Here is a 23,842-nt window from a genome sequence, read left to right on the forward strand (position 1 = left end):
ATGAACACGTAACCAGACAATGTTATTCCTCACATCTGCGCAGCAACAAACATAAACAGAAAGCCTTCGTAATAATAGATGATGGTGTAGAAAAAATAGATTCGATATTTGGAGATAAAATATGTAGTTTTAGAGTGAGCGATCATGAACGGAAGTACGTAGACATGAAGGAATTCAGTAACCGAATTAGAGAAAAAGTTATCAGTTTGATACAGTCCGTGAGGAATGTAAATGGTAGTTTAAAAGTGAATACGGAAATTTTTGGATTGTATTTCATAAATACGAAGGAAGAAGTGGAAATCAAATCATTCAACACAAAAAATAAAATTATAACAGTAGCCGTAGACTTGTACCAAACATACGAGGACTTTATGGACGAGATTATGGTGAAAATGTCGGAATTCCAAGAACGGGACTCAGGTAAGAGTATAAGAATAGAAAAGTAGTAAAATGCGAAACTAAAGGCGTTAATACTGCAGGTTGGACCTTGTTGGAAATATTATATCTTGAAGTGAACTGTAACAAGTTTAATCCTACAAGAGCATCGAGCTACATCGACTTACCGACATCCATAAAAGGGAAGAGAGCGGTAATAAACGTGCAAAATAACGATAATAAGTGCTTTGCTTGGGCACTGATATCCGCGCTGTACCAACCCACAGGTTTACCGCAAAGAATATAATCATACCCAGATTATAGGGAAACAGAATTAAAGTTTGACTGCGTAACATTCCCAGTACCCATCAGAGACATACCAAAATTTGAGGAAGAAAATAACATTTCAATTAACGTCTATGGTATAAATTCTTGGTATAATGGAGAGAAAATGGTAGATGATATTGTAACTGTATGTATATGTAAACAGAAACGGGAGCGTCATGTAAACTTATTAGTAGTCAGCGACAATTTCGGGAATAACCACTATTGTTGGATAAAAAACTTATCTCGACTGATAAATACACAATCATCGACTCATGAACATCAAAGATATATTTGTGAGGGTTGTTTGCAATACTTTTCAACTGAAGACAAGTTGGTACGACATCAGATGGATGACTGTAAAAAAGTGAAAGCAACAGTACCAAGCGAACAAATAAAAGTGAATAAGTTCGGACATCTAGAAAAGGAAAATGTTTTACAATTTGAAGGATTTGAAAAAAAAATGAAAGTTCCGTTTGTGGTGTACGCCGATTTCGAGGCGATTCTGAAACCCTTAACGCCCGAAGAAGGAAAAGTTTACGATGATAATAAACCATATACGGCCCGATGTTTTGAACACGAACCATACGCGTTTGCGTACTACATTAAGTGTGCTTACGATGATAACTTATCGAAATTCCGAATATACCGAGGGCGAAACGCTGCTCTGGAATTTATTATAAGATTGGAGAAGGATGTAATAGAGATCTATAAACAACATTTGAGGCAAACAAAGGATATGATACCGCTAAGCTGTCTGGACCAATTTGTACATGAACTGAGTTCCGTATGTCACATTTGTGATAAACCAATAAACAAAGAAGAGAAAGTGTGTGATCACGATCACTTGACAGGATTGTATAGGGGTCCTGCGCATTCCGTCTGCAATATAAATTATAAATTACCGATGTTTATCCCTGTGTTTTTCCACAACCTGTCGAATTACGATGCCCACATGTTTGTGAAAAGTATTGCCCTAAACAAGGAGGAAGTAGAGGTGATAGCACAAAACAAAGAAAAATATATTTCTTTTTCCAAAAAAATAGTTGTCGGAGAAACAACCGATAACAAGGGAAAGAAACGCAAAGTGTTTATGAAAATAAGATTCGTCGACTCGTTTAGATTTATGGCGAGTTCTTTGGAAAAGTTGGTTTCATATTTGGATGATAAGGATTGTGTGGAAGTGAAAAAAAAATTCAAAGACTCTGAAGAATTTAGATTGATGCGCCAGAAAGGTGTATTTCCATATTCGTTCGTAGATTCGTTTGAAAAGTTGGAGTATAGTAAATTGCCTGATCATACACAGTTTTACGACATATTGAGTTCAAGTAATATTTCAAAGGAACAATACTCTAGAGCACAGACTGTATGGAATAAATTTAAGTGTACAACGTTGGGAGAATACAGTGACCTGTATTTGACGTCAGATGTGTTAATGTTGACTGACGTCTTTGAAAATTTCAGGACAATATCTTTGGAGAATTACAATCTGGATCCTTGCCATTATTATACTGCGCCCGGGTTTGGGTGGGATGCTCTGTTAAAAATGACAGGTGTAAAATTAGAATTGTTATCAGACATTGACATGTTACACTTTTTTAAGAAAGGAATTAGAGGCGGTCTCTGTATGTGTGTAAAACGATCTGCAATAGCAAACAACAAGTTCCTTGACGATTTTAACCCGGAAAAACCATCATCATATATTCTATACTTGGACGCTACCAATTTGTATGGGTATGCAATGAGTTGTAAATTACCAACAGGCGGTTTTCGATGGTTGTCGAACCAAGAAATAGCAGATATAGATGTGGAGTGTTTAGATGATGAACACCTTGGTTATGTCTTTGAAGTGGATTTGGAGTATCCCGAAAGGTTACACAACCAGCATGATGATCTACCGTTTTGTCCCGAAAACATAATCGCTCCCGGATCGAAGCATCCTAAGTTGATTGCGAACTTACAAAATAAATCGAAATACATAATTCACTATGTAAACCTACGTGAATGTGTGAAAAAAGGTCTTAAGCTAACCAAAATACACCGTGCATTGCAATTTCAACAATCGCCGTGGATGAAACCATATATCGATTTTAACTCTGAGAAACGAATGAATGCTACGAATGAATTTGGGAAAAATCATTATAAACAAATGAATAATATCGTGTATGGGAAAACGATGGAAAATGTTGAAAATAGAGTCGATATACGATTAGTGTCACATTGGGAGAATCGTTACAGGAGACCCGGTGCAGAAGCTCTTATCGCAAAGCCGACTTTCAAGTCATCGAAAATTTTCTGCCATAATTTGGCAGCCATTGAAATGCAGAAGGTGGAGGTCAAATATAACAAACCTCTGTATGTAGGGTTTAGCGTACTGGAATTGTCGAAAGCGGTCATTTATAACTTTTTTTATAATTTTTTAAAAGAGAAATATGGTGAAAACGTATTATTGTTATATACAGATACGGATTCGTTAATTCTCGAAATATTTACTGAGAATGTATACCAGGATATCAAAGAAAATATAGAGATGTTCGATACCTCTAATTACAAGTTAAACAACAGACATAATATTCCTCCAGGGCCGCCGATAGTTGGAAAAATGAAAGATGAGTACCCAAATACGATATTAACATCGTTTTATGGTACAGGAGCTAAAGCTTATTGTATTAACACTTTGGAAGGAGTTGTCAAGCGTGCCAAGGGTGTGAAAAAGTATGTTATCGATAAAAACTTAAGTGTTTCAGAATATAAACGGATTATCGAAGATGGAGGTTCTGTGCGAAAAAAGATGTATGTCTTTCGCTCCTCCTATCACACGATGTATACAGAACTAAAGAATAAAGTGGCGCTCTCTGCACATGACGATAAACGTTACGTGATGGAGGATGGATGTCATACGTTAGCTTGGGGAAACTATCTTATTGAAGATCTACGCAGGGAAGATCTTTTGGACAACTTATTGGAGTTGTTAAACGTAAACATGTATGGCTAGTTAAATTGCGATCAGTTAATTTGTAAAAAAAAAAAAAAAAATACTTGCTTGTATCACAAAACTTGTATATAAAGTAGAAAGTAGGTTGTTAAAAAGGTTACTTGAAATAAAATCAACGAAATTAAAAAAAAAAGTTTTTTATTTTCTTAGTGTAAAAATTATAATACATCCTTTTTTGCAATCCAAGAATTATGAGAGCTATCCATTCCCAACCATTTCACTCGGACTTTATTTCCTTTTCGACGAAGAACTTTTTCAATTAAAAATACATCCGGGTGTTTCACACGTTGTAATTCTTCGTCGTAAAATGCTCCAAGAATGGGTTCTCCTCTACCATCTTTAATAAGGTAAGTCCTGGGATTAGTATTTTGAACTGTCGCTATGGTGAAAATTTCATTGGACCAAGTTGGTTGGTAACCTTTAGCAAAAGCGTGTCTGTACTTGCTAATTCGCACGTGTTCCCCCACATTAAATTTATGGTGGTTGGGGTCGACAACTTTAATGGAATTGTATACAGTATTTAACAGAGCAGATTCATTTCGTCGATTAACAGCTGAAGGTTTCATGTGAATGGTGCGATGTATTGTGTTGTTGTAAGATTTTAGTAATTTGGGTAGTAAGTCTAACCAGCGATAATTTCCTTGCATACTAAATTCTTTCCACATTTTATTTTTTAGGGTTCTATTAAACCGTTCGATAATCGAGCTTTTTAAAGTGGAATAGGTGCTGTAATGATTAATGTTAAGTTGTTCCATTAATTTTTGAAAATCGCTATTGTAAAACTCTTTCCCATTATCGGTTTGTAAGTTGCTCGGAGTAATATTCTTTTTACTATGCAAAATGTCCTTCATAGCTTGAGTAACCTCTTTCCCAGTTTTGGTTTTGAGTGGTAAGGCCCATGCGTATTTTGAAAAAGCGTTGATAACAGTCAGTATATACTTGTAACCTTTATTGACCGACGCATATGGGATCATTTCAACCAAATCAGCTTGATAAAGATCCAATAGTCCGTGAAGCAGAACGCGGCGTCGCCGATAATGTCGTCTCGCAGGTGCATGTAGTTCGTTAACGAGATCTCGCTTAACACTAACCATTACTCTACAACCCCTTCAATCAACAACTCTACAAGAAAAGGTAGTCCTCCTATCGGTGCATTATTTTTACACTTAATGGTATCTCCGCGTTTGAGTTGGACTCCCTGGAGCGACTTAATAACGATATCGTTAACAAGTAACTGAACATGAGCGGACTTTACAACATCTTTTATCATACCTTCGTAGAAAGAATTGATGTAATCCGTAATTCCACTTTTGTTTGTGATTTTATAAAGTTTTGTTTTTGGATCAACATCTCCATCACCACGTAAAGTTAAAATAAATGTTGATGAAGGTTGTAGAACTTCGGATCTTGCTATGTGGTTCTGTATAACATGGTGGTGAACATGCTTACCAAATTTATCGATAGATGTAGAACCATGTTCACCAAAACGGTTTAAAGGCATATTGGCTTCTGAAGCGTCACAGAAACAGAAAAAAGTTTATATACCCTTAACGAATGACTTGCGCTTCCCGTAATTCCTCTATGAGGGATATAATTTCGTTATGATGAGCAGTATGACCTGCTGCTTCGGAAGCAAGTAGTAAACGCAACCGATCAACTAATTCGTTCACGTCGTCCCAGTATTCGTACTCTTTAATTGCAGCAGGTACTAACAACTTATTTAAGTGACCTGATCCAGTTTTAGGTTTTGGCCAATATCGAGCCCAGTACACATTTGGTCTTTGACCCAAGGAAATTGGTTTGATTATGTTCACAAACTTTTCATTTTCATCATCAGTTATGATACTTTTTGAAGCGTCATAATCTCTTTTATGTACATTCGAACGTTGTAAGATATCTTTGTAATTTCTCGCATCTGGTAAAGTAAATTTACCCGGTTTATTTTTGAATAACAACTCGTATAACCCCGGTGTTCCTGTATACGTAAATTTACCCACCAAAATGTTTTTCCCGTCAAACGTTATTGGTTGATTTGCGATATACAATCCATCGGTAAGTGCACGAACACCGTAAGTTTGATCGAACTCGTTATTTACATCTACTGTTAAACCCGTAACATAGGTACGTGGTAAGGGGTCCAGCTGTCCTAAAGCTTCTCGAATAACTGTCTGTTCCATCATTCCCTCCATATTCTCTTTCATGCGCGCCAACTGCTCCCTAGCGTCCCGCTCGTAGACATCTAAAGATGTGTCTGACTCACGAACAGAAACCTCAGGTGTAGTATCTCGACCCTCGAACACCTCTTCGTCGCTGAGAAATTGCGGACTCCGTGCGAGTTCCGGTGAAACATCCATGCTAGCTCCCGGTTTAATGGGTGTTGACGTAACTCTACGTTTAGGTTTCACTCTAGGAGTTTCCAGTTTAAGTCCTTTAGAAGGTTTCTGCAAGTCAGCCAGTAAGGCTGAGATATCTGGTGACTGCTCCTTTTTCGGGGTAAATAAATCACGTTTTATCCCGAATTTATTGTCGAGCGCTAATAAATTGACAGTTTGTAATTTTTTGGAAATATCTGTCAGAGGTTCTTTCAGTGGAGCGAGTTGAGCTTCGGCAATGGACTGCTTCTGTTTTATATCTCCTTTCAAAGTGCGTATTTTATGTTTAACATCTTCTCGCGCAGCTATTAACTGTTGTGCAACATTACGATTCATAGTTCAACGTGATAGTGTAATGATCGCACAGAGACTGAGCATGCAGTCGTAAAGTCAATGGTTTTACAGTATAATGTACTCATCGAAACCTTTCCGATAGCGTCCGTTATTTTTATCGCAATCTAAATCAATAACTAATATACCGTGCGGTGTATCCCAACAAGTTCGACAAATTCTGACAAAATCATCCCACGTAATGTCCCCTAGCAAATGATCGTTGTAAATATGTTTCAAGTTAGTGAGATCTTGTTTAAATAAAACTAAAAGGTTGCAATTGTCACGTAAAAGCTGCTTGGAAATGGCGCTATAACTTTGAGCGAGTAAAAAAGTATCAACGTTTCTATGACGACCGTATGAAAAATATTCCTTGATAATCTGTTGCTCTGTAGGAGCAATATCATCAAAAATAATAATTGAATATTCTTTCACCTTTGACGGTGGTAGAAATCGTCCGACATCTGAGTATTCATAATAGCCGCAAGAGCGGATAGGTTTAAGTAATTGTCGTAGAAATTCGTGTTTGATTTGGTAGAGTGAATTAGAGCACAAATATACATTCAAAAAGCGCAACCCGTTGAGAGCTGTCAATAAAGTTAACATTACGTTTGTTTTTCCGGCACCCGAAGAACCAATTATCAAACCACGTTTACATTCCCCACCAAATAATTCGCTATGTCGTTTAAATTTATTTGCAGCGAAGTCGTTATGAAGATTACAGATTGGTAGTGTTAAAGGTTGGCTAACAAACTTAACGTCTTCAACCATGCTGACGGGTGATACTTGAACGGGAGATTAACAAGAAATGAAGTCGTAGTAGAAAACAATGTTTATTTTATCATAAAATGTAGCATACAAAAAATTTCAGCAGATTATTTATTATCATTGTTTCAAAATAATGGTTTACAACACTTTAACTATATAAACTGTTAACATTGAGTTTGAAAGTTATTTAAAGCGTGCGTAATATTACACAATATTTATTTTACAATAAGACGTGGTATACATAAATTTACAAAATTATTTATTATCATGATTTCAAAAGTATCTGTATGGTTGATGTAGTAGAACCACCAGTGGGTTATTCACATACAGATGTTATGTGATTAAACAAAATAAAGCAGTGTAAGTCACAGTACAATTTACACTACTTAGTATTAAATTAACAATAAGTAGATACGGTAAATATTCAAATAAGTAATTAATAATACATATTAACAAAAGCATGGGAGCGGTAACAATAAGTAGATACGGTAAATATTCAAATAAATAATTAATAATACATATAAACAAAAGCATGGGAGCGGAAAAGGTGAAAAGGAAGCGAACTTGTTGTCATATCATCAATTCGAACGATTTTCAGTATCATACAAGGATGGTGTACAAATTTGAAAAAACCACCTACAACATATTAGTTGCTGAGACATCCCTCCGACAATTCCTCAGTACTTTGATCCTCCTCAAGTTGTGGTTTAAAACAGACTCGAAACAAAGACACACGACAACACATCGCACACCAATATTTTTTATTTAAAATAATAGTCTGCAATCGTTCAGAAGATGCATACTTTATTTTCGAGCGCAATTTCACACGACAATCCAGTTGTAAAACGTTCGTTATACTAATATGGTGTAGGCGGCGTCGACAACGATAGCAAAGGTTGCCCAAATGTGATTCATAAAAAACATACCTTGCTTGATACTGAAGACCCACTCCGAAAGTTGAACTCCAATCAACCGGAGAACCGTGGAACAACTTATGTACGGTGCCTTGCGACATTTTCTTTCCAAAGCGTTCCACGGTGGGGAAGCAAACCACCCCAAGATTGATTCGATCGCCCTTTCGGGATATTCGACGCCAGAAGCATATGTCCCAGCTGTACATTACGTTTAGTAGTAGAGTCTTTGGTAAAACATCTACTAACCGCAACGTACGGTCTTTACGGGAAATCGTCGAATTAACGCTCTCCATAGCCAACTCCTGCAACGTTAACACTGCAAGAGACAAAAAAACTGAACGAGCTTCAAAAAAAAACGCTATTAACCGTTGTCAGGCAGCAGCCTGAGAAGGGACTTATACAGGTTAATTTTGGTGTTGTACATGTTAAGGATGTTTGAAGAAGCAGCAAAGCAGACGGTGGGATTCTGGTTTACTGCATTCAACGCGTTCACGAAGTGGCGCTTATGATGTTCCAAAGTCGTCACTTTGGTTTGCAATTGAGGTTTCAAGCCCAAGATGAAAAAATCCTCTTGGGACAAAAGACTGCTTGCCAAGTTGGTTGTTGAATGCAGAAACGCATCAACCCATGGGTCGGGATGTGCGGTATTTACAGCTGGAAGATTTTGCCTCTGCGGGATAGTAGGGATACGTAAAGGTGGTGGGAACACCACATTTTGTGGTGGGATAGTTGTGATAGTTGGCGGGCTGTCACGGATGTCGATGGTCACCTCTGGTGGAGATGTAACCACCGTTGCAGGTCTGGTTACTGTAGCGAGTGTAGGTACTCTTCGTGTGTTACGGGGAGGTTTGGCTAATGCGTTGCGCAGCAATCTACAGGAGTCTTGTGAAGCAGGAGAAGGGTTTGGGCGGGTAGTTTGTTTCACGCAACCCCTTGACAACAAGTTGACGCGTTTTTTTATACGGCGGGATGTGTACCGTATGGGTCCACTCGAGAAGACAGGCGAAACACATATCCTATCGGAGGGTTGGGATACGTCTTCCGTCGCTGGTACAGACGGTGCCGCAAGCACCTGGTTTTCAGCAGGTGCTTGACTTGTGACATCCGTATGTACAATATCTGGAAGTGGTTGTACCACGTCGGCCTGATTGGTAGCAGGTTCAGGTGGCACAACAACTTCCTGATATGTTCCTTCTTCTCGTATCTCCATACTGATGCGAGTTAAGCCGTAGGACGACAAGGTTGGACTGGTGGTAACAATCGCACCATTGTCGTTCCCTGGCTGTGACCGGAGCTCATTCATTATTTGCTCGTACAGTGGTGGGTCTGTAGTGAAATCCTGCATGGTACGACTCAAACCGTCAAAGTTGCCGCTGCAATATAATGGTAACGACGGTAGGCTTGACTCAACAACATTCGTACTGTCGTTATTGCGTGGCAGCACGGCAACCAGTGGGTCGGTCATACCATCGGTATTATCGCTTGCACGAGCGTGGCTGTTACCAATTAAGTGAAGCATAATGGGAAAGACTTCAAGGAATCAAAAGGGTTACAAAAAATTTGGATTATTTTATTAAAATTATACGTTCGCTCACGTCTGACAAGTTTGCAATCCGCTGAAGAACCACTTTTCTCAGCGTATAACAATTAATGTCTGAAATCATCACAAACATACATGAAGAAAACCGATAAAAATTGTATTGATGTAACTTACTTTTCAAATGGTTTTCTATCACGTCTGACAGGTTTGCAATGCGCTGAAGAACCACTTTTCTCAGCGTATAACAATTAATACCTGAAATCATCACAAACATACATGAAGAAAACCGATAAAAATTGTATTGATGTAACTTACTTTTCAAATGGTTTTCTAGCAGAAGGCGATTTCTTCGTGGTCGGAAAAACACAGTTTTTAACAAAATCTGTTATTATTGTAAACACACTTTTTAAGGAATTATCGTCTTTTGTACACTACTATATCACTCAGCGACTGCTGTACACGGAGTGAGGAGTAACCCACTTTCCACTACCTTTAAGTACGGGTTAGTGAACAGGTATTTGTCCGGTCAACTGTCTGGGAATGCGAGGTCGTTTAGGTCTTCTCCTTGTTATCGCCTGTGACTGAAGGGGAGGTCATACTGTCTGGGAATGCGAGGTTGTCCAGGTTTTCTCCTTGTTATCGCCTGTGGCCCAAGGGGAGGTCATACTGTCTGAGAATGCGAGGTCGTTCGGACCTTATCTTCGCCCGTGACTCAAGGGGGGTTACAATCCCCCCTCCCCCCTCCCCCTCCCCTCCCCCTCCCCTGCCCCACCCCTGCCCCACCCCCCCGCGCGGGCGGTCGCGCGAAGCGCGGTACGGAGCGGAGCGAAGCGGAGCGTAGTTGAGCCCGCGCGGGGGGGTGGGGCAGGGGTGGGGCAGGGGAGGGGGAGGGGAGGGGGAGGGGGAGGGGGGAGGGGGAGGGGGAAGGGGAGGTGAAGAGGTTTCTTTAAATAAAACTCATCAATATGGATAAAAAAATAACATTTATTTCTTTTCTAACGTACATTTAATACAATGCATTTTAGGTGGTGGTGGTCCATCGAAATGAGTTTCCGCACAATCATTATTATAATGTTCAAGACACGGTAACTTCATTTGTAACATTTTCGATTGCTGGTAGGCGAACGGTAGTTGGGTCCAAATTCTTCGTAATTCCATAGATGGTACTTTATCGAAATAATACTGTGTTGGTAAATATTTTAAATCACGAGCTGGAATGTTCGCAAATGAGGCATCTTGTTCATATTTTTTCATTACGCTGTACACTTTCTTGGCAGATGTAAGTGGCCAACACCCAAACACAGTGAACACTTGTTCCATCGCAACCAGCTCTTAACTATCCCCCATTACGACTTGTCTCTGCTTTATAGTCACCGACTGTCTTTCGCATCCTTGTTTTGCACCCCCTCTTCGACAACTTCTTGTAAGTGGCGTACATTGGAAAGAGCGCACATACTTCTTCGTCGCGAGTGAAAAGCACAGCTCGGTATACCCATCTCAAGTTTATAGATACTACCTTCCAACGCAAATATCGGCGCGGAAATAATATGTCTTAAAAATTTAATTTTTTCAGGTCCTTTAACATACACTTTCTTGACATTCCGACACAGATATTTGACTATGGCGTCGAATTCCATTGGATGGACAAAACCAACTTTCCAGTCGATGCAATGATGATGTGTCATTAACCAGTTTGCAGTATTCCTATATTTAGATGGTAATGAAGCTATACTGCTACTCGGTTGAAAAACGTGGTGGGTTATGCATTTGTTACTATCACATGATGCTAATTCTTTAGGTACGAACTGATCTTCGTTGACCATGAAACCTTGTATATCGAGAATTATGTATTGAGTTTTATTTGAATACATCTTGCTTCCGTACATCAACACGATTATCCATACTATGCAGCCGTAGAAATCTGTCGCACAACTTATACTCTACGACTTTTTTTTGTTTACGCTGAATATAGAAGTCTCACATTTCGGATGATGAGCTACGGGTGCGATGCGGCTCAGGATCCGATCCAACTACACACTACCAACCCTTCTTTCCCCATACTCAAGTCATTTGTTTGACGATTTTTGTTAGTGGAGAATATTGAAACGCCTTATCATGTAAAACTAAACAGTATGCTGTGGTACCATCAGGAATCGGATTTTTTGTCGTAAATTCTATCCGTATTTCTACCCCACTTTTGTGTAGCGCTTCTGCTTGATATGTACAATCAATTCCAATCAGTGGATAATTTTCAATAAATTGTTTCGGAGTGAGTAATGGTTCTCCTTCCTTCCCATAGTAGGACTTTTGAAAGCGTGTATACATGTCATATAACACTGCGACACGATTACTATCAAAGTCCACGTTCAGATTATCGTATGGGTAGCGTTCACCGTTTAGGAATACCGTCAAATTGGTGAGTTTTACATTATCAAAGGTTGCCATGTTCGCCAACTGTTTTCCTTTCTTCTTTGTTTGAAACCCAATTATTATAAATCTAGGTGTTTCCAACTGCGGAGCTGTTTTCACAGCCCATGAATGCTTTGTTGTTTGAGGTAAAGAAGGATATTCATGTACTTCCCAACTGCGAAAAGGTATTTGCAGATCAATATTTCGTCCTGCTATTTTTGTTAGAGCTAATTGTTCTCGTAAGCCTACGGCTAGATGGGGCATTCTCCACACAACTTTATCGATTTTTAACTGTAACGGTTCTTCTACCGTATTCACAAGCACATCATTATCATCATTATTACGAATTAACACTAGCTCTTGTCTCACATTCATCACAATTGTTTTAAAATCTTCAGCAAACCCTATTAATGTCTTTAGCGGTACACTCAATCCAAAATTTCCATTTTTATCCATTATTGCATCCGTTACAGGGGATGTTGGGACCACTTGACCTAGCAGATCCTCGCCCATGTTCCAACCTGCGTTCGCCAACTTTATTATATCGTGAGGGGTATACGAAAAGTATCCTTTCATACATGATGTTAACCCCACGTTTCTCACTCCATCTATTTGAACACCATTTATAAGATAGCGAATATCACTGAACATAAACGCTACAGGATTATTTATCAATTTTGCAGTTGCACTAGCATCTTTTGTTGCTTTACCACTCGCATCCAGTTTACGTACGCTCCCTTCCACATACAAAAAACTTTCATGAGGCAATGTGTAATTGTCTATTTCGGGTATGCCTATACGAATTTCATCATTGTTACCGAAGCTAGTAGAACCAAACGGTTGATGGGAATGATATTCGTAACTTACAATCGAGTTATCTACTTTTATTTTCTCCGTGACGTTTAAGGACTCCATTTATAGTAGTTGAAAACCTAAGTTGCTTAAATACTGACGATTGACGCGTGTTAACTGGGTAGTTGATTTTCGCTTACTGTTAGGTTTTACATCCTTTCGTACCGTTTTATACATTACTCTATCACCCAGATTTTCCTGTGCTTTTCTTCGAACGTCGTACACTATACCCATATTAAATACCCTACTACTCACACCGATTTCAAGTGCACTCTCACGGTCACTTCTTCGTCTCTGAAGTTTACCAACTGACCGTCCTGATCAAGTATGCGTACTATTAATGTACTAATCACGTTCGTTGTAACAGGTAAGTAAATCGGTTGTTGCGGAGCTTCTATTATTTTAAAACCAGCCGGTACGTTCGGGAAGAAATGATACAACACGTGCATGGGTTGTCCATTCGTATACGATCCGGAGCTCAAATTACAATAAATTTGTAATGCATTCGTTTTATTTATATTCACGATATGATCCGATTCTGTTATCGTGTTTTTAGGTATAACTTTAGGGTTAAAACCAAGTAAGGAACCGATTGAATTATCGCTAGCAAAATTTATTCGCCGGTTTGTTTTTATCTCAGCACGTTGCGTATTATTATTACCTCTTATGCGTATCTGTGTACCCGGTGTAGTCACGCTGAGAATATTCCTCGCTGTTAATGTTTTTTTAACGTATTCGTTAATATCGTTAATATCGTATGTTCCTAGCGGTATTTCAATATTCTCTGTAAAATTTCCCATATGATCTTCATATTGTAAAATATTGTTTGTTGAATCGATATTAGGTAACGTATTGAACGTTTCGAAATTTAAAAGAGCTAACTCGTATGTACCGAGTTCATTCAAATAAATCGGTGGGTTAAAGTTACAAGACAACTCCGACCCCCTTCCGGTGAGCGTAAATGTATAACTTGTATGTATTGTATCTTGTTCCATTGTTGTTCTCAAGACTAATCTTACACGGATACTTCCTTGGTATTTAAACTATCTAAGAAATGCAGACACAATTGTCCACAATTTGTTTGATCTTCTTTTTGATATCGTCGATAATTATACCTCACAATATTTCTCCCCCCATCCGATATAAAATACTTCTCCACTTCAATCGGTGGTCGTAAATCTCCATAACTGTCAAAGTAGTTAACATTTACACCATCCTTGTTGTAAGCTGTCCAGTGAGTACCGGGACCCGTACGATTATCAAGATTTATTATCCCACTCTCTCGTTTTCGGATTTTCTTCGGTAAATTGTTTCTCATGTACACCCCACGAAAGTTTAACAGATCAAGCGCTCGTGCATATCGCCTTAACTCTACATCCGTTAAAGAATGTTGGGGTATTTTTATTAGTTTTTTGCTACAGTTTTATAACCACAACCCTTTTTATATGGATTAATAAACATTCCTGTACCAATTTTGTTCGCCCTCTTGGTGCGTTTTAGTCGCTTTGATTTTCGTGATACCGTTTTCATGACTAGTCCGCAACCTCGCTTATATGGTTTAATATACAAACCGCTGCCGATCGCTTTTGGTTCCATAGCCCGATTGTGACGTTGGGCTTCTTGTAACTGCTCCCTTGCTATTTTTGCTTCGTTTACGGTTTTTGCAATAGCTGCTGCACCTCCGCCTAAAGAACCGAGAGCACCCAAAGCTGCAAGTATTAAGGGTAAAAAACCTCCCGTCTTGGGAATCTTGATTATTTTTCCGCGCGGTTTAAGTATTCTACCTTGATAAGGTTTCAACAGATTGTAACCCACTTGTACATCTCCCTTTGTATTCGTACTGTTGGTCTGTGCAATCGCTCGCCGCACTAAGTTCATTGCCTGCGTAAACGACAATTTACCGCCACGTTTCAACTTCTGACGAGTTGTCCCTCTACGTCTTAGGGCACGAATTTGCATTCCCATACCCATTATTGTTTTTCCTTTCATTATCGTTGACACTAACGCCGACGATAGTCGCTCTCCTAAGCTTGCGTCTTTACTTCTCAACCGCTCTTTCGCTGTCTTATACAACTCTTTATCGGCTATGTGTCGCTCAGCTAAATTCGATGTCGCTGCGTAGGCAATATCATGCGTTTTACAGGCGTCGTCTAATTTATTCACTCCCTGATCTCCACGAACTAATCTCTTTACCAATTTGGTTCCCGGACCGCAATAATTATAACCTGGCAAATGTAGTTCTATCGGAAGCTTATTGATTAATGTATTCACAATACCTCGACCAGACCGTTTGCTTGATCGATGCATACTGTTTCACTGTCCTAACATTCATACCATTATATTTAATAGCTTTCGCACATTATTCGGTGAATATTGGATGGTTAATAATACGCTCACATTTGAAAAAAAATTTTATTTATTTTAAGTCATTACATATTTAAATCTTTCATGAAAAATCTTATTTCTAAATTCGCTGCTTAAGTACAGGTGTAACATATCATTTACATAACTTATTCTATTCTTAAATCTAAGACGATCTAAATACATTTCCTCCCAATTACACTTTCGTGATTGTCTATACGCATAAGTCCATGCATACATTCTATGCATCTCATTTTTACTCTCATCAATCCGCACCTTACCCATGTCTTTATTGATTGTGAAATAATTTAAACAAATCTACATCCAACAAGATTTTATCGAAATTGTACAACATCACTTCCTTACTTATACATATTTGTTCAGAACACGATTCATTGAGCATCGTTAACATATTACGTTTCACATCTCCATCCATTGCAGCTAACGCGTTTATAACACTATCATAATATGCTTTGTAATTCACAGTTCTCAATAATCTCAGTCGAGTTGCTACTAAATCTGCTACGTTCCAAAGCTCATGCAACGATTCATATGCAATATATACATATTCTCCACCCCTCTCCAACTTTAAAATCTTGCAAACGTTTTCCATCCAATCGCACGATATACTGACACCACACAACACTATCTGCGACGGAGACTGATTAGCAAAACTGTTTGTGATTGTTGACTTATACATAATAATGTTGTGCCAATCGTTTTCCGTTAATGTTAAACATTGACCTTTTCCCATTAACCTTACCACTGGTTCAAAATGTAAGTCAGCACTTAATCCTATTGCCACACATTTCGTGCGGCTCTTATTTAGTGCATACACTGTTTCCGAAAATAGAGGACCTCTACTTGCTCTTACTGTACTGTCCGACATGTTGGTTAAGCTCTCCATGTTATCTATTCTCGAAACTACTTCATTATTACCGTTAACACTTTGCGTCATAATAAAAGGGCTTAAGTCTGCAAACGAATCTTTTCCATCAGCGACCGCTTGCATATTGTTACCACACTCTATAACTGTATTAAACTTTTCTTGTTTTAACACCTCTTCAGATGCCACGGGTGTCAACGAGGGTTTTATCACCTTTGGACTTATGTTCGCTTTTTTGGACACCGCCTGTTGAACCTCGAGACTTCTCTTCGGTGCTTTTGTATATTGTTGTCTGGAACCCACTAAGTATATATAACATTAATACTTCTGCTGTAAGACAAGTGTTTATGGACTTACTTGTTCTGCGTTGTTATGTCACCACTACGTCGGATGATTTCAATGAAACTAATCTTTTATGAACCTGACTTGCTATTTATACACATCATTTTAGGTGGGGACGTCACGGTCACAATTAAGGTTGACTTCAAGTTCTCCGTTGAGGTCAAAGTAAAGGTCATTGTTCAGGTCAAGGTTACTGATCAATGTCATAGTCACTCAACGTGATCTTGACCTGAGGTGAGCTCAAAGTAAATCCAACCCGGTCATGCTCCACTCCTCCGGGAGCACCCGAGAAGAGCCATCACTCGACTTGAGTACACCAAAAAAAAAACATCATGAACTGCTAACTCGGGGGCGTCGAGTTGACACCATAAATAATACGTTAAAAAGATATGCAATTGTTTATCATTTATTAAAGACGAGTTCAATAAATTAAATGAAATTTAATTCGGTTGTTTTTCTTTTCCATTTTATATATTAGGATTAGGAATGTGATACATTTAAATTGAATAAAAAAAAGTCAGTACTATAAAAATTAATTTATTTAAATTTTAAATTTTAACATTAATCTAAATCCATTTTTAAAAATTTTAAAATTAATTTAACATTTTCAATTGCACAACTGCTTTCCGATTTATAATGATATGCGCAAGAATTTTGACTCAACGAAAGCAAAGGGCAATATATATTATGTTGTAAATTAATAATCACTGGCTTTACCGATGATAATAGGTCTCTCAATACCTTTTCTTTTTGAGATCCCTTTACAAACACCACCTCCACTCCGCATGTATGCTGTTCCAGAATGTCTTTCAGTTGATTATAGGGCACATATCCATTCTCGTAATGCAAATGGTGTAAGTTATTCTCCTCCCAACGCACTTGTCGACATTCTCGCTTATTGAGTCTTTCATAACTTATATCAGGTTGAAATATGAAATGGGAAATCGACTCACCATCACCGATAGCCAATTCTTTAACTCGAAATCCCGAAGATAAAGTAAACCCTTGCATATCGATGACTTTAATTGGATTTCTCGATGCCATTATATTTAAGCGATGTAAACTGCTTAAAATAGGAGCTACAAGTTCCTCAATTTCTTTATGTTCACAACACTCTTACTTCAATACTGTTGAACACGATTTTCTATCTGCTATTTAAAGCATACCTCCTCCGAAGTGGGGTTTTCAATGGCCTCACGTCGTGTAACCTTCATTTCAGGTCACGTACACGGTCAATGTAATGGTCACAATTAAGGTTGACTTCAAGGTCTCCGTTGAGATCAAAGTAAAGGTCATTGTTCAGGTCAAGGTTACTGATCAAGGTCATGGTCACTAAACGTGATCTTGACCTGAGGTGAGCTCAAAGTAAAGGTCATTGTTTAGGTCAAGGTTACTGGTCAACGACCCCCTTTGCAATAGCCGATTCTGGAACCTCCTCCCAGAACCTCAGGGCAAGGTCAAGGTCATGGTCACTCAACGTGACCTTGGCCTTGGCCTTGACCTGAGGTTCTGAGAGGAGGTTCTAGAATCGGCTTTTATCTACTACTCATGTTTGAAATTTCTATCACTTTTGGTTCCGGTAATTCTGTTGACCATATATGTGATATTCAGGGGCCAAATATCATCTTGGAGCATGTTGGAGATAAAAAACAAAATGTGCCCAAAACGTGATATTATGACGTTATACGCCGTTCTGAGACATGTTTGAACTTTCTATCACTTTTGGTTCCGGTAATTCTGTTGACCATATATGTGATATTCAGGCGCCAAATGACATCTTGGAGCATGTTGGAGATAAAAAACAAAATGTGCCCAAAACGTGATATTATGACGTTATACGCCGCCGTTCTGAGCCATGTTTGAACTTTCTATCACGTTTGGTTCCGGTAATTCTGTTGACCATATATGTGATATTCAGGCGCCTAATGACATCTTGGAGCATGTTGGAGATAAAAAACAAAATGTGCCCAAAACGTGATATTATGACGTTATACGCCGTTCTGAGACATGTTTGAACTTTCTATCACTTTTGGTTCCGATGATTCTGTCATCATGGAGCATGTTGGAGATAAAAAACAAAATGTGCCCAAAACGGGATATTATGACGTTATACGCCGTTCTGAGCCATGTTTGAACTTTCTATCACTTTTGGTTCCGGTAATTCTGTTGACCATATATGTGATATTCAGGCGCCTAATGACATCTTGGAGCATGTTGGAGATAAAAAACAAAATGTGCCCAAAACGTGATATTATGACGTTATACGCCGTTCTGAGACATGTTTGAACTTTCTATCACTTTTGGTTCCGATGATTCTGTTGACCATATATGTGATATTCAGGTGCCTAATAACATATTGGAGCATGTTGGAGATAAAAACAAAATGTGCCCAAAACGTGATATTATGACGTTATACGCCGTTCTGAGCCATGTTTGAACTTTCTATCACTTTTGGTTCCGATGATTCTGTTGACCATATATGTGATATTCAGGCTCCTAATAACATATTGGAGCATGTTGGAGATAAAAAACAAAATGCGCCCAAAACGTGATATTATGACGTTATACGCCGTTCTGAGACATGTTTGAACTTTCTATCACTTTTGGTTCCGATGATTCTGTTGACCATATATGTGATATTCAGGTGTCTAATAACATATTGGAGCATGTTGGAGATAAAAACAAAATGTGCCCAAAACGTGATATTATGACGTTATACGCCGTTCTGAGCCATGTTTGAAATTTCTATCACTTTTGGTTCCGGTAATTCTGTTGACCATATATGTGATATTCAGGGGCCAAATATCATCTTGGAGCATGTTGGAGATAAAAAACAAAATGTGCCCAAAACGTGATATTATGACGTTATACGCCGTTCTGAGACATGTTTGAACTTTCTATCACTTTTGGTTCCGGTAATTCTGTTGACCATATATGTGATATTCAGGCGCCAAATGACATCTTGGAGCATGTTGGAGATAAAAAACAAAATGTGCCCAAAACGTGATATTATGACGTTATACGCCGTTCTGAGCCATGTTTGAACTTTCTATCACGTTTGGTTCCGGTAATTCTGTTGACCATATATGTGATATTCAGGCGCCTAATGACATCTTGGAGCATGTTGGAGATAAAAAACAAAATGTGCCCAAAACGTGATATTATGACGTTATACGCCGTTCTGAGACATGTTTGAACTTTCTATCACTTTTGGTTCCGATGATTCTGTCATCATGGAGCATGTTGGAGATAAAAAACAAAATGTGCCCAAAACGTGATATTATGACGTTATACGCCGTTCTGAGCCATGTTTGAACTTTCTATCACTTTTGGTTCCGGTAATTCTGTTGACCATATATGTGATATTCAGGCGCCTAATGACATCTTGGAGCATGTTGGAGATAAAAAACAAAATGTGCCCAAAACGTGATATTATGACGTTATACGCCGTTCTGAGCCATGTTTGAACTTTCTATCACTTTTGGTTCCGATGATTCTGTTGACCATATATGTGATATTCAGGCTCCTAATAACATATTGGAGCATGTTGGAGATAAAAAACAAAATGCGCTCAAAACGTGATATTATGACGTTATACGCCGTTCTGAGACATGTTTGAACTTTCTATCACTTTTGGTTCCGATGATTCTGTCATCATGGAGCATGTTGGAGATAAAAAACAAAATGTGCCCAAAACGTGATATTATGACGTTATACGCCGTTCTGAGCCATGTTTGAACTTTCTATCACTTTTGGTTCCGATGATTCTGTTGACCATATATGTGATATTCAGGTGCCTAATAACATATTGGAGCATGTTGGAGATAAAAACAAAATGTGCCCAAAACGTGATATTATGACGTTATACGCCGTTCTGAGCCATGTTTGAACTTTCTATCACTTTTGGTTCCGATGATTCTGTTGACCATATATGTGATATTCAGGCTCCTAATAACATATTGGAGCATGTTGGAGATAAAAAACAAAATGCGCCCAAAACGTGATATTATGACGTTATACGCCGTTCTGAGCCATGTTTGAACTTTCTATCACTTTTGGTTCCGGTAATTCTGTTGACCATATAGGTGATATTCAGGGGCCAAATGTCATCATGGAGCATGTTGGAGATAAAAAACTAAATGTGCCCAAAACGTGATATTATGACGTTATACGCCGTTCTGAGACATGTTTGAACTTTCTATCACTTTTGGTTCCGATGATTCTGTTGACCATATATGTGATATTCAGGTGCCTAATAACATATTGGAGCATGTTGAAGATAAAAACAAAATGTGCCCAAAACGTGATATTATGACGTTATACGCCGTTCTGAGCCATGTTTGAAATTTCTATCACTTTTGGTTCCGGTAATTCTGTTGACCATATATGTGATATTCAGGGGCCAAATATCATCTTGGAGCATGTTGGAGATAAAAAACAAAATGTGCCCAAAACGTGATATTATGACGTTATACGCCGTTCTGAGCCATGTTTGAACTTTCTATCACTTTTGGTTCCGATAATTCTGTTGACCATATTTGTGATATTCAGGGGCCAAATATCGTATTGGAGCATGTTGGAGATAAAAAACAAAATGTGCCCAAAACGTGATATTATGACGTTATACGCCGTTCTGAGCCATGTTTGAACTTTCTATCACTTTTGCTTCCGATGATTCTGTTGACCATATATGTGATATTCAGGCTCCTAATAACATATTGGAGCATGTTGGAGATAAAAACAAAATGTGCCCAAAACGTGATATTATGACGTTATACGCCGTTCTGAGCCATGTTTGAACTTTCTATCACTTTTGCTTCCGATGATTCTGTTGACCATATATGTGATATTCAGGCTCCTAATAACATATTGGAGCATGTTGGAGATAAAAACAAAATGTGCCCAAAACGTGATATTATGACGTTATACGCCGTTCTGAGCCATGTTTGAAATTTCTATCACTTTTGGTTCCGGTAATTCTGTTGACCATATATGTGATATTCAGGGGCCAAATATCATCTTGGAGCATGTTGGAGATAAAAAACAAAATGTGCCCAAAACGTGATATTATGACGTTATACGCCGTTCTGAGCCATGTTTGAACTTTCTATCACTTTTGGTTCCGATAATTCTGTTGACCATATTTGTGATATTCAGGGGCCAAATATCGTATTGGAGCATGTTGGAGATAAAAAACAAAATGTGCCCAAAACGTGATATTATGACGTTATACGCCGTTCTGAGCCATGTTTGAACTTTCTATCACTTTTGGTTCCGATGATTCTGTTGACCATATATGTGATATTCAGGCTCCTAATAACATATTGGAGCATGTTGGAGATAAAAAACAAAATGCGCCCAAAACGTGATATTATGACTATATACGCCGTTCTGAGCCATGTTTGAACTTTCTATCACTTTTGGTTCCGGTAATTTTGTTGACCATATAGGTGATATTCAGGGGCCAAATGTCATCATGGAGCATGTTGGAGATAAAAAACAAAATGTGCCCAAAACGTGATATTATGAAGTTATACGCCGTTCTGAGACATGTTTGAACTTTCTATCACTTTTGGTTCCGATGATTCTGTTGACCATATATGTGATATTCAGGTGCCTAATAACATATTGGAGCATGTTGGAGATAAAAACAAAATGTGCCCAAAACGTGATATTATGACGTTATACGCCGTTCTGAGCCATGTTTGAAATTTCTATCACTTTTGGTTCCGGTAATTCTGTTGACCATATATGTGATATTCAGGGGCCATATATCATCTTGGAGCATGTTGGAGATAAAAAACAAAATGTGCCCAAAACGTGATATTATGACGTTATACGCCGTTCTGAGCCATGTTTGAACTTTCTATCACTTTTGGTTCCGATAATTCGGTTGACCATATTTGTGATATTCAGGGGCCAAATATCGTATTGGAGCATGTTTGAGATAAAAAACAAAATGTGCCCAAAACGTGATATTATGACGTTATACGCCGTTCTGAGCCATGTTTGAACTTTCTATCACTTTTGGTTCCGATGATTCTGTTGACCATATATGTGATATTCAGGCTCCTAATAACATATTGGAGCATGTTGGAGATAAAAAACAAAATGCGCCCAAAACGTGATATTATGACGTTATACGCCGTTCTGAGCCATGTTTGAACTTTCTATCACTTTTGGTTCCGGTAATTCTGTTGACCATATATGTGATATTCAGGTGCCTAATATCGTATTGGAGCATGTTTGAGATAAAAAACAAAATGTGCCCAAAACGTGATATTATGACGTTATACGCCGTTCTGAGCCATGTTTGAACTTTCTATCACTTTTGGTTCCGATGATTCTGTTGACCATATATGTGATATTCAGGCTCCTAATAACATATTGGAGCATGTTGGAGATAAAAAACAAAATGCGCCCAAAACGTGATATTATGACGTTATACGCCGTTCTGAGCCATGTTTGAACTTTCTATCACTTTTGGTTCCGGTAATTCTGTTGACCATATAGGTGATATTCAGGGGCCAAATGTCATCATGGAGCATGTTGGAGATAAAAAACAAAATGTGCCCAAAACGTGATATTATGACGTTATACGCCGTTCTGAGACATGTTTGAACTTTTTATCACTTTTGGTTCCGATGATTCTGTTGACCATATATGTGATATTCAGGTGCCTAATAACATATTGGAGCATGTTGGAGATAAAAACAAAATGTGCCCAAAACGTGATATTATGACGTTATACGCCGTTCTGAGCCATGTTTGAAATTTCTATCACTTTTGGTTCCGGTAATTCTGTTGACCATATATGTGATATTCAGGTGCCTAATAACATATTGGAGCATGTTGGAGATAAAAACAAAATGTGCCCAAAACGTGATATTATGACGTTATACGCCGTTCTGAGCCATGTTTGAACTTTCTATCACTTTTGGTTCCGGTAATTCTGTTGACCATATATGTGATATTCAGGCGCCTAATGACATCTTGGAGCATGTTGGAGATAAAAAACAAAATATGCCCAAAACGTGATATTATGACGTTATACGCCGTTCTGAGACATGTTTGAACTTTCTATCACTTTTGGTTCCGATGATTCTGTTGACCATATATGTGATATTCAGGTGCCTAATAACATATTGGAGCATGTTGGAGATAAAAACAAAATGTGCCCAAAACGTGATGTTATGACGTTATACGCCGTTCTGAGCCATGTTTGAACTTTCTATCACTTTTGGTTCCGATGATTCTGTTGACCATATATGTGATATTCAGGCTCCTAATAACATATTGGAGCATGTTGGAGATAAAAAACAAAATGCGCCCAAAACGTGATATTATGACGTTATACGCCGTTCTGAGCCATGT

At 38.4% G+C, this 23,842-nt stretch overlaps 3 protein-coding genes across 5 annotated transcripts; 1 reads left to right on the forward strand and 2 right to left on the reverse strand.

The window, feature by feature from the left end:
- Positions 1-826: 826 nt before the first annotated feature.
- Positions 827-3,694, forward strand: LOC139430446 (uncharacterized). Its single transcript, XM_071197487.1, has one exon. It carries the CDS (start codon positions 827-829, stop codon positions 3,692-3,694), a length of 2,868 nt encoding a protein of 955 aa, XP_071053588.1.
- Positions 3,695-8,226: 4,532 nt separating this feature from the next.
- Positions 8,227-10,351, reverse strand: LOC139430636 (uncharacterized). 3 transcript variants are annotated; one of them, XM_071197826.1, is made up of 3 exons: positions 9,934-10,351; positions 9,793-9,873; positions 8,227-9,732 (listed from the first exon to the last, which is right to left on the reverse strand). In XM_071197826.1, exon 3 carries the CDS (start codon positions 9,595-9,597, stop codon positions 8,440-8,442), a length of 1,158 nt encoding a protein of 385 aa, XP_071053927.1. In that variant the 5' UTR covers positions 9,598-9,732; positions 9,793-9,873; positions 9,934-10,351; the 3' UTR covers positions 8,227-8,439. The 3 variants fall into 3 exon arrangements, with proteins under 3 accessions (XP_071053927.1, XP_071053928.1, XP_071053926.1); XM_071197827.1 differs by lacking the exon at positions 9,793-9,873; XM_071197825.1 differs by having other exon boundaries at positions 8,227-9,873.
- A 1,328-nt stretch (positions 10,352-11,679) lies between these two features.
- LOC139430447 (uncharacterized) lies at positions 11,680-12,942 on the reverse strand. The gene has a single exon (XM_071197488.1). It carries the CDS (start codon positions 12,940-12,942, stop codon positions 11,680-11,682), a length of 1,263 nt encoding a protein of 420 aa, XP_071053589.1.
- Between the last annotated feature and the right edge of the window lie 10,900 nt (positions 12,943-23,842).

Source organism: Onthophagus taurus, chromosome 7 (genome assembly GCF_036711975.1).
Source record: "Onthophagus taurus isolate NC chromosome 7, IU_Otau_3.0, whole genome shotgun sequence".
NCBI classification, from domain to species: domain Eukaryota; kingdom Metazoa; phylum Arthropoda; class Insecta; order Coleoptera; family Scarabaeidae; genus Onthophagus; species Onthophagus taurus.

Bases quoted from the DNA above. Each gene is read 5' to 3' on its own strand.
- LOC139430446 (XM_071197487.1), top strand. From the start codon at position 827: ATGGTAGATGATATTGTAACTGTATGTATATGTAAACAGAAACGGGAG.
- LOC139430636 (XM_071197827.1), bottom strand. From the start codon at position 9,597: ATGCTTCACTTAATTGGTAACAGCCACGCTCGTGCAAGCGATAATACC.
- LOC139430447 (XM_071197488.1), bottom strand. From the start codon at position 12,942: ATGGAGTCCTTAAACGTCACGGAGAAAATAAAAGTAGATAACTCGATT.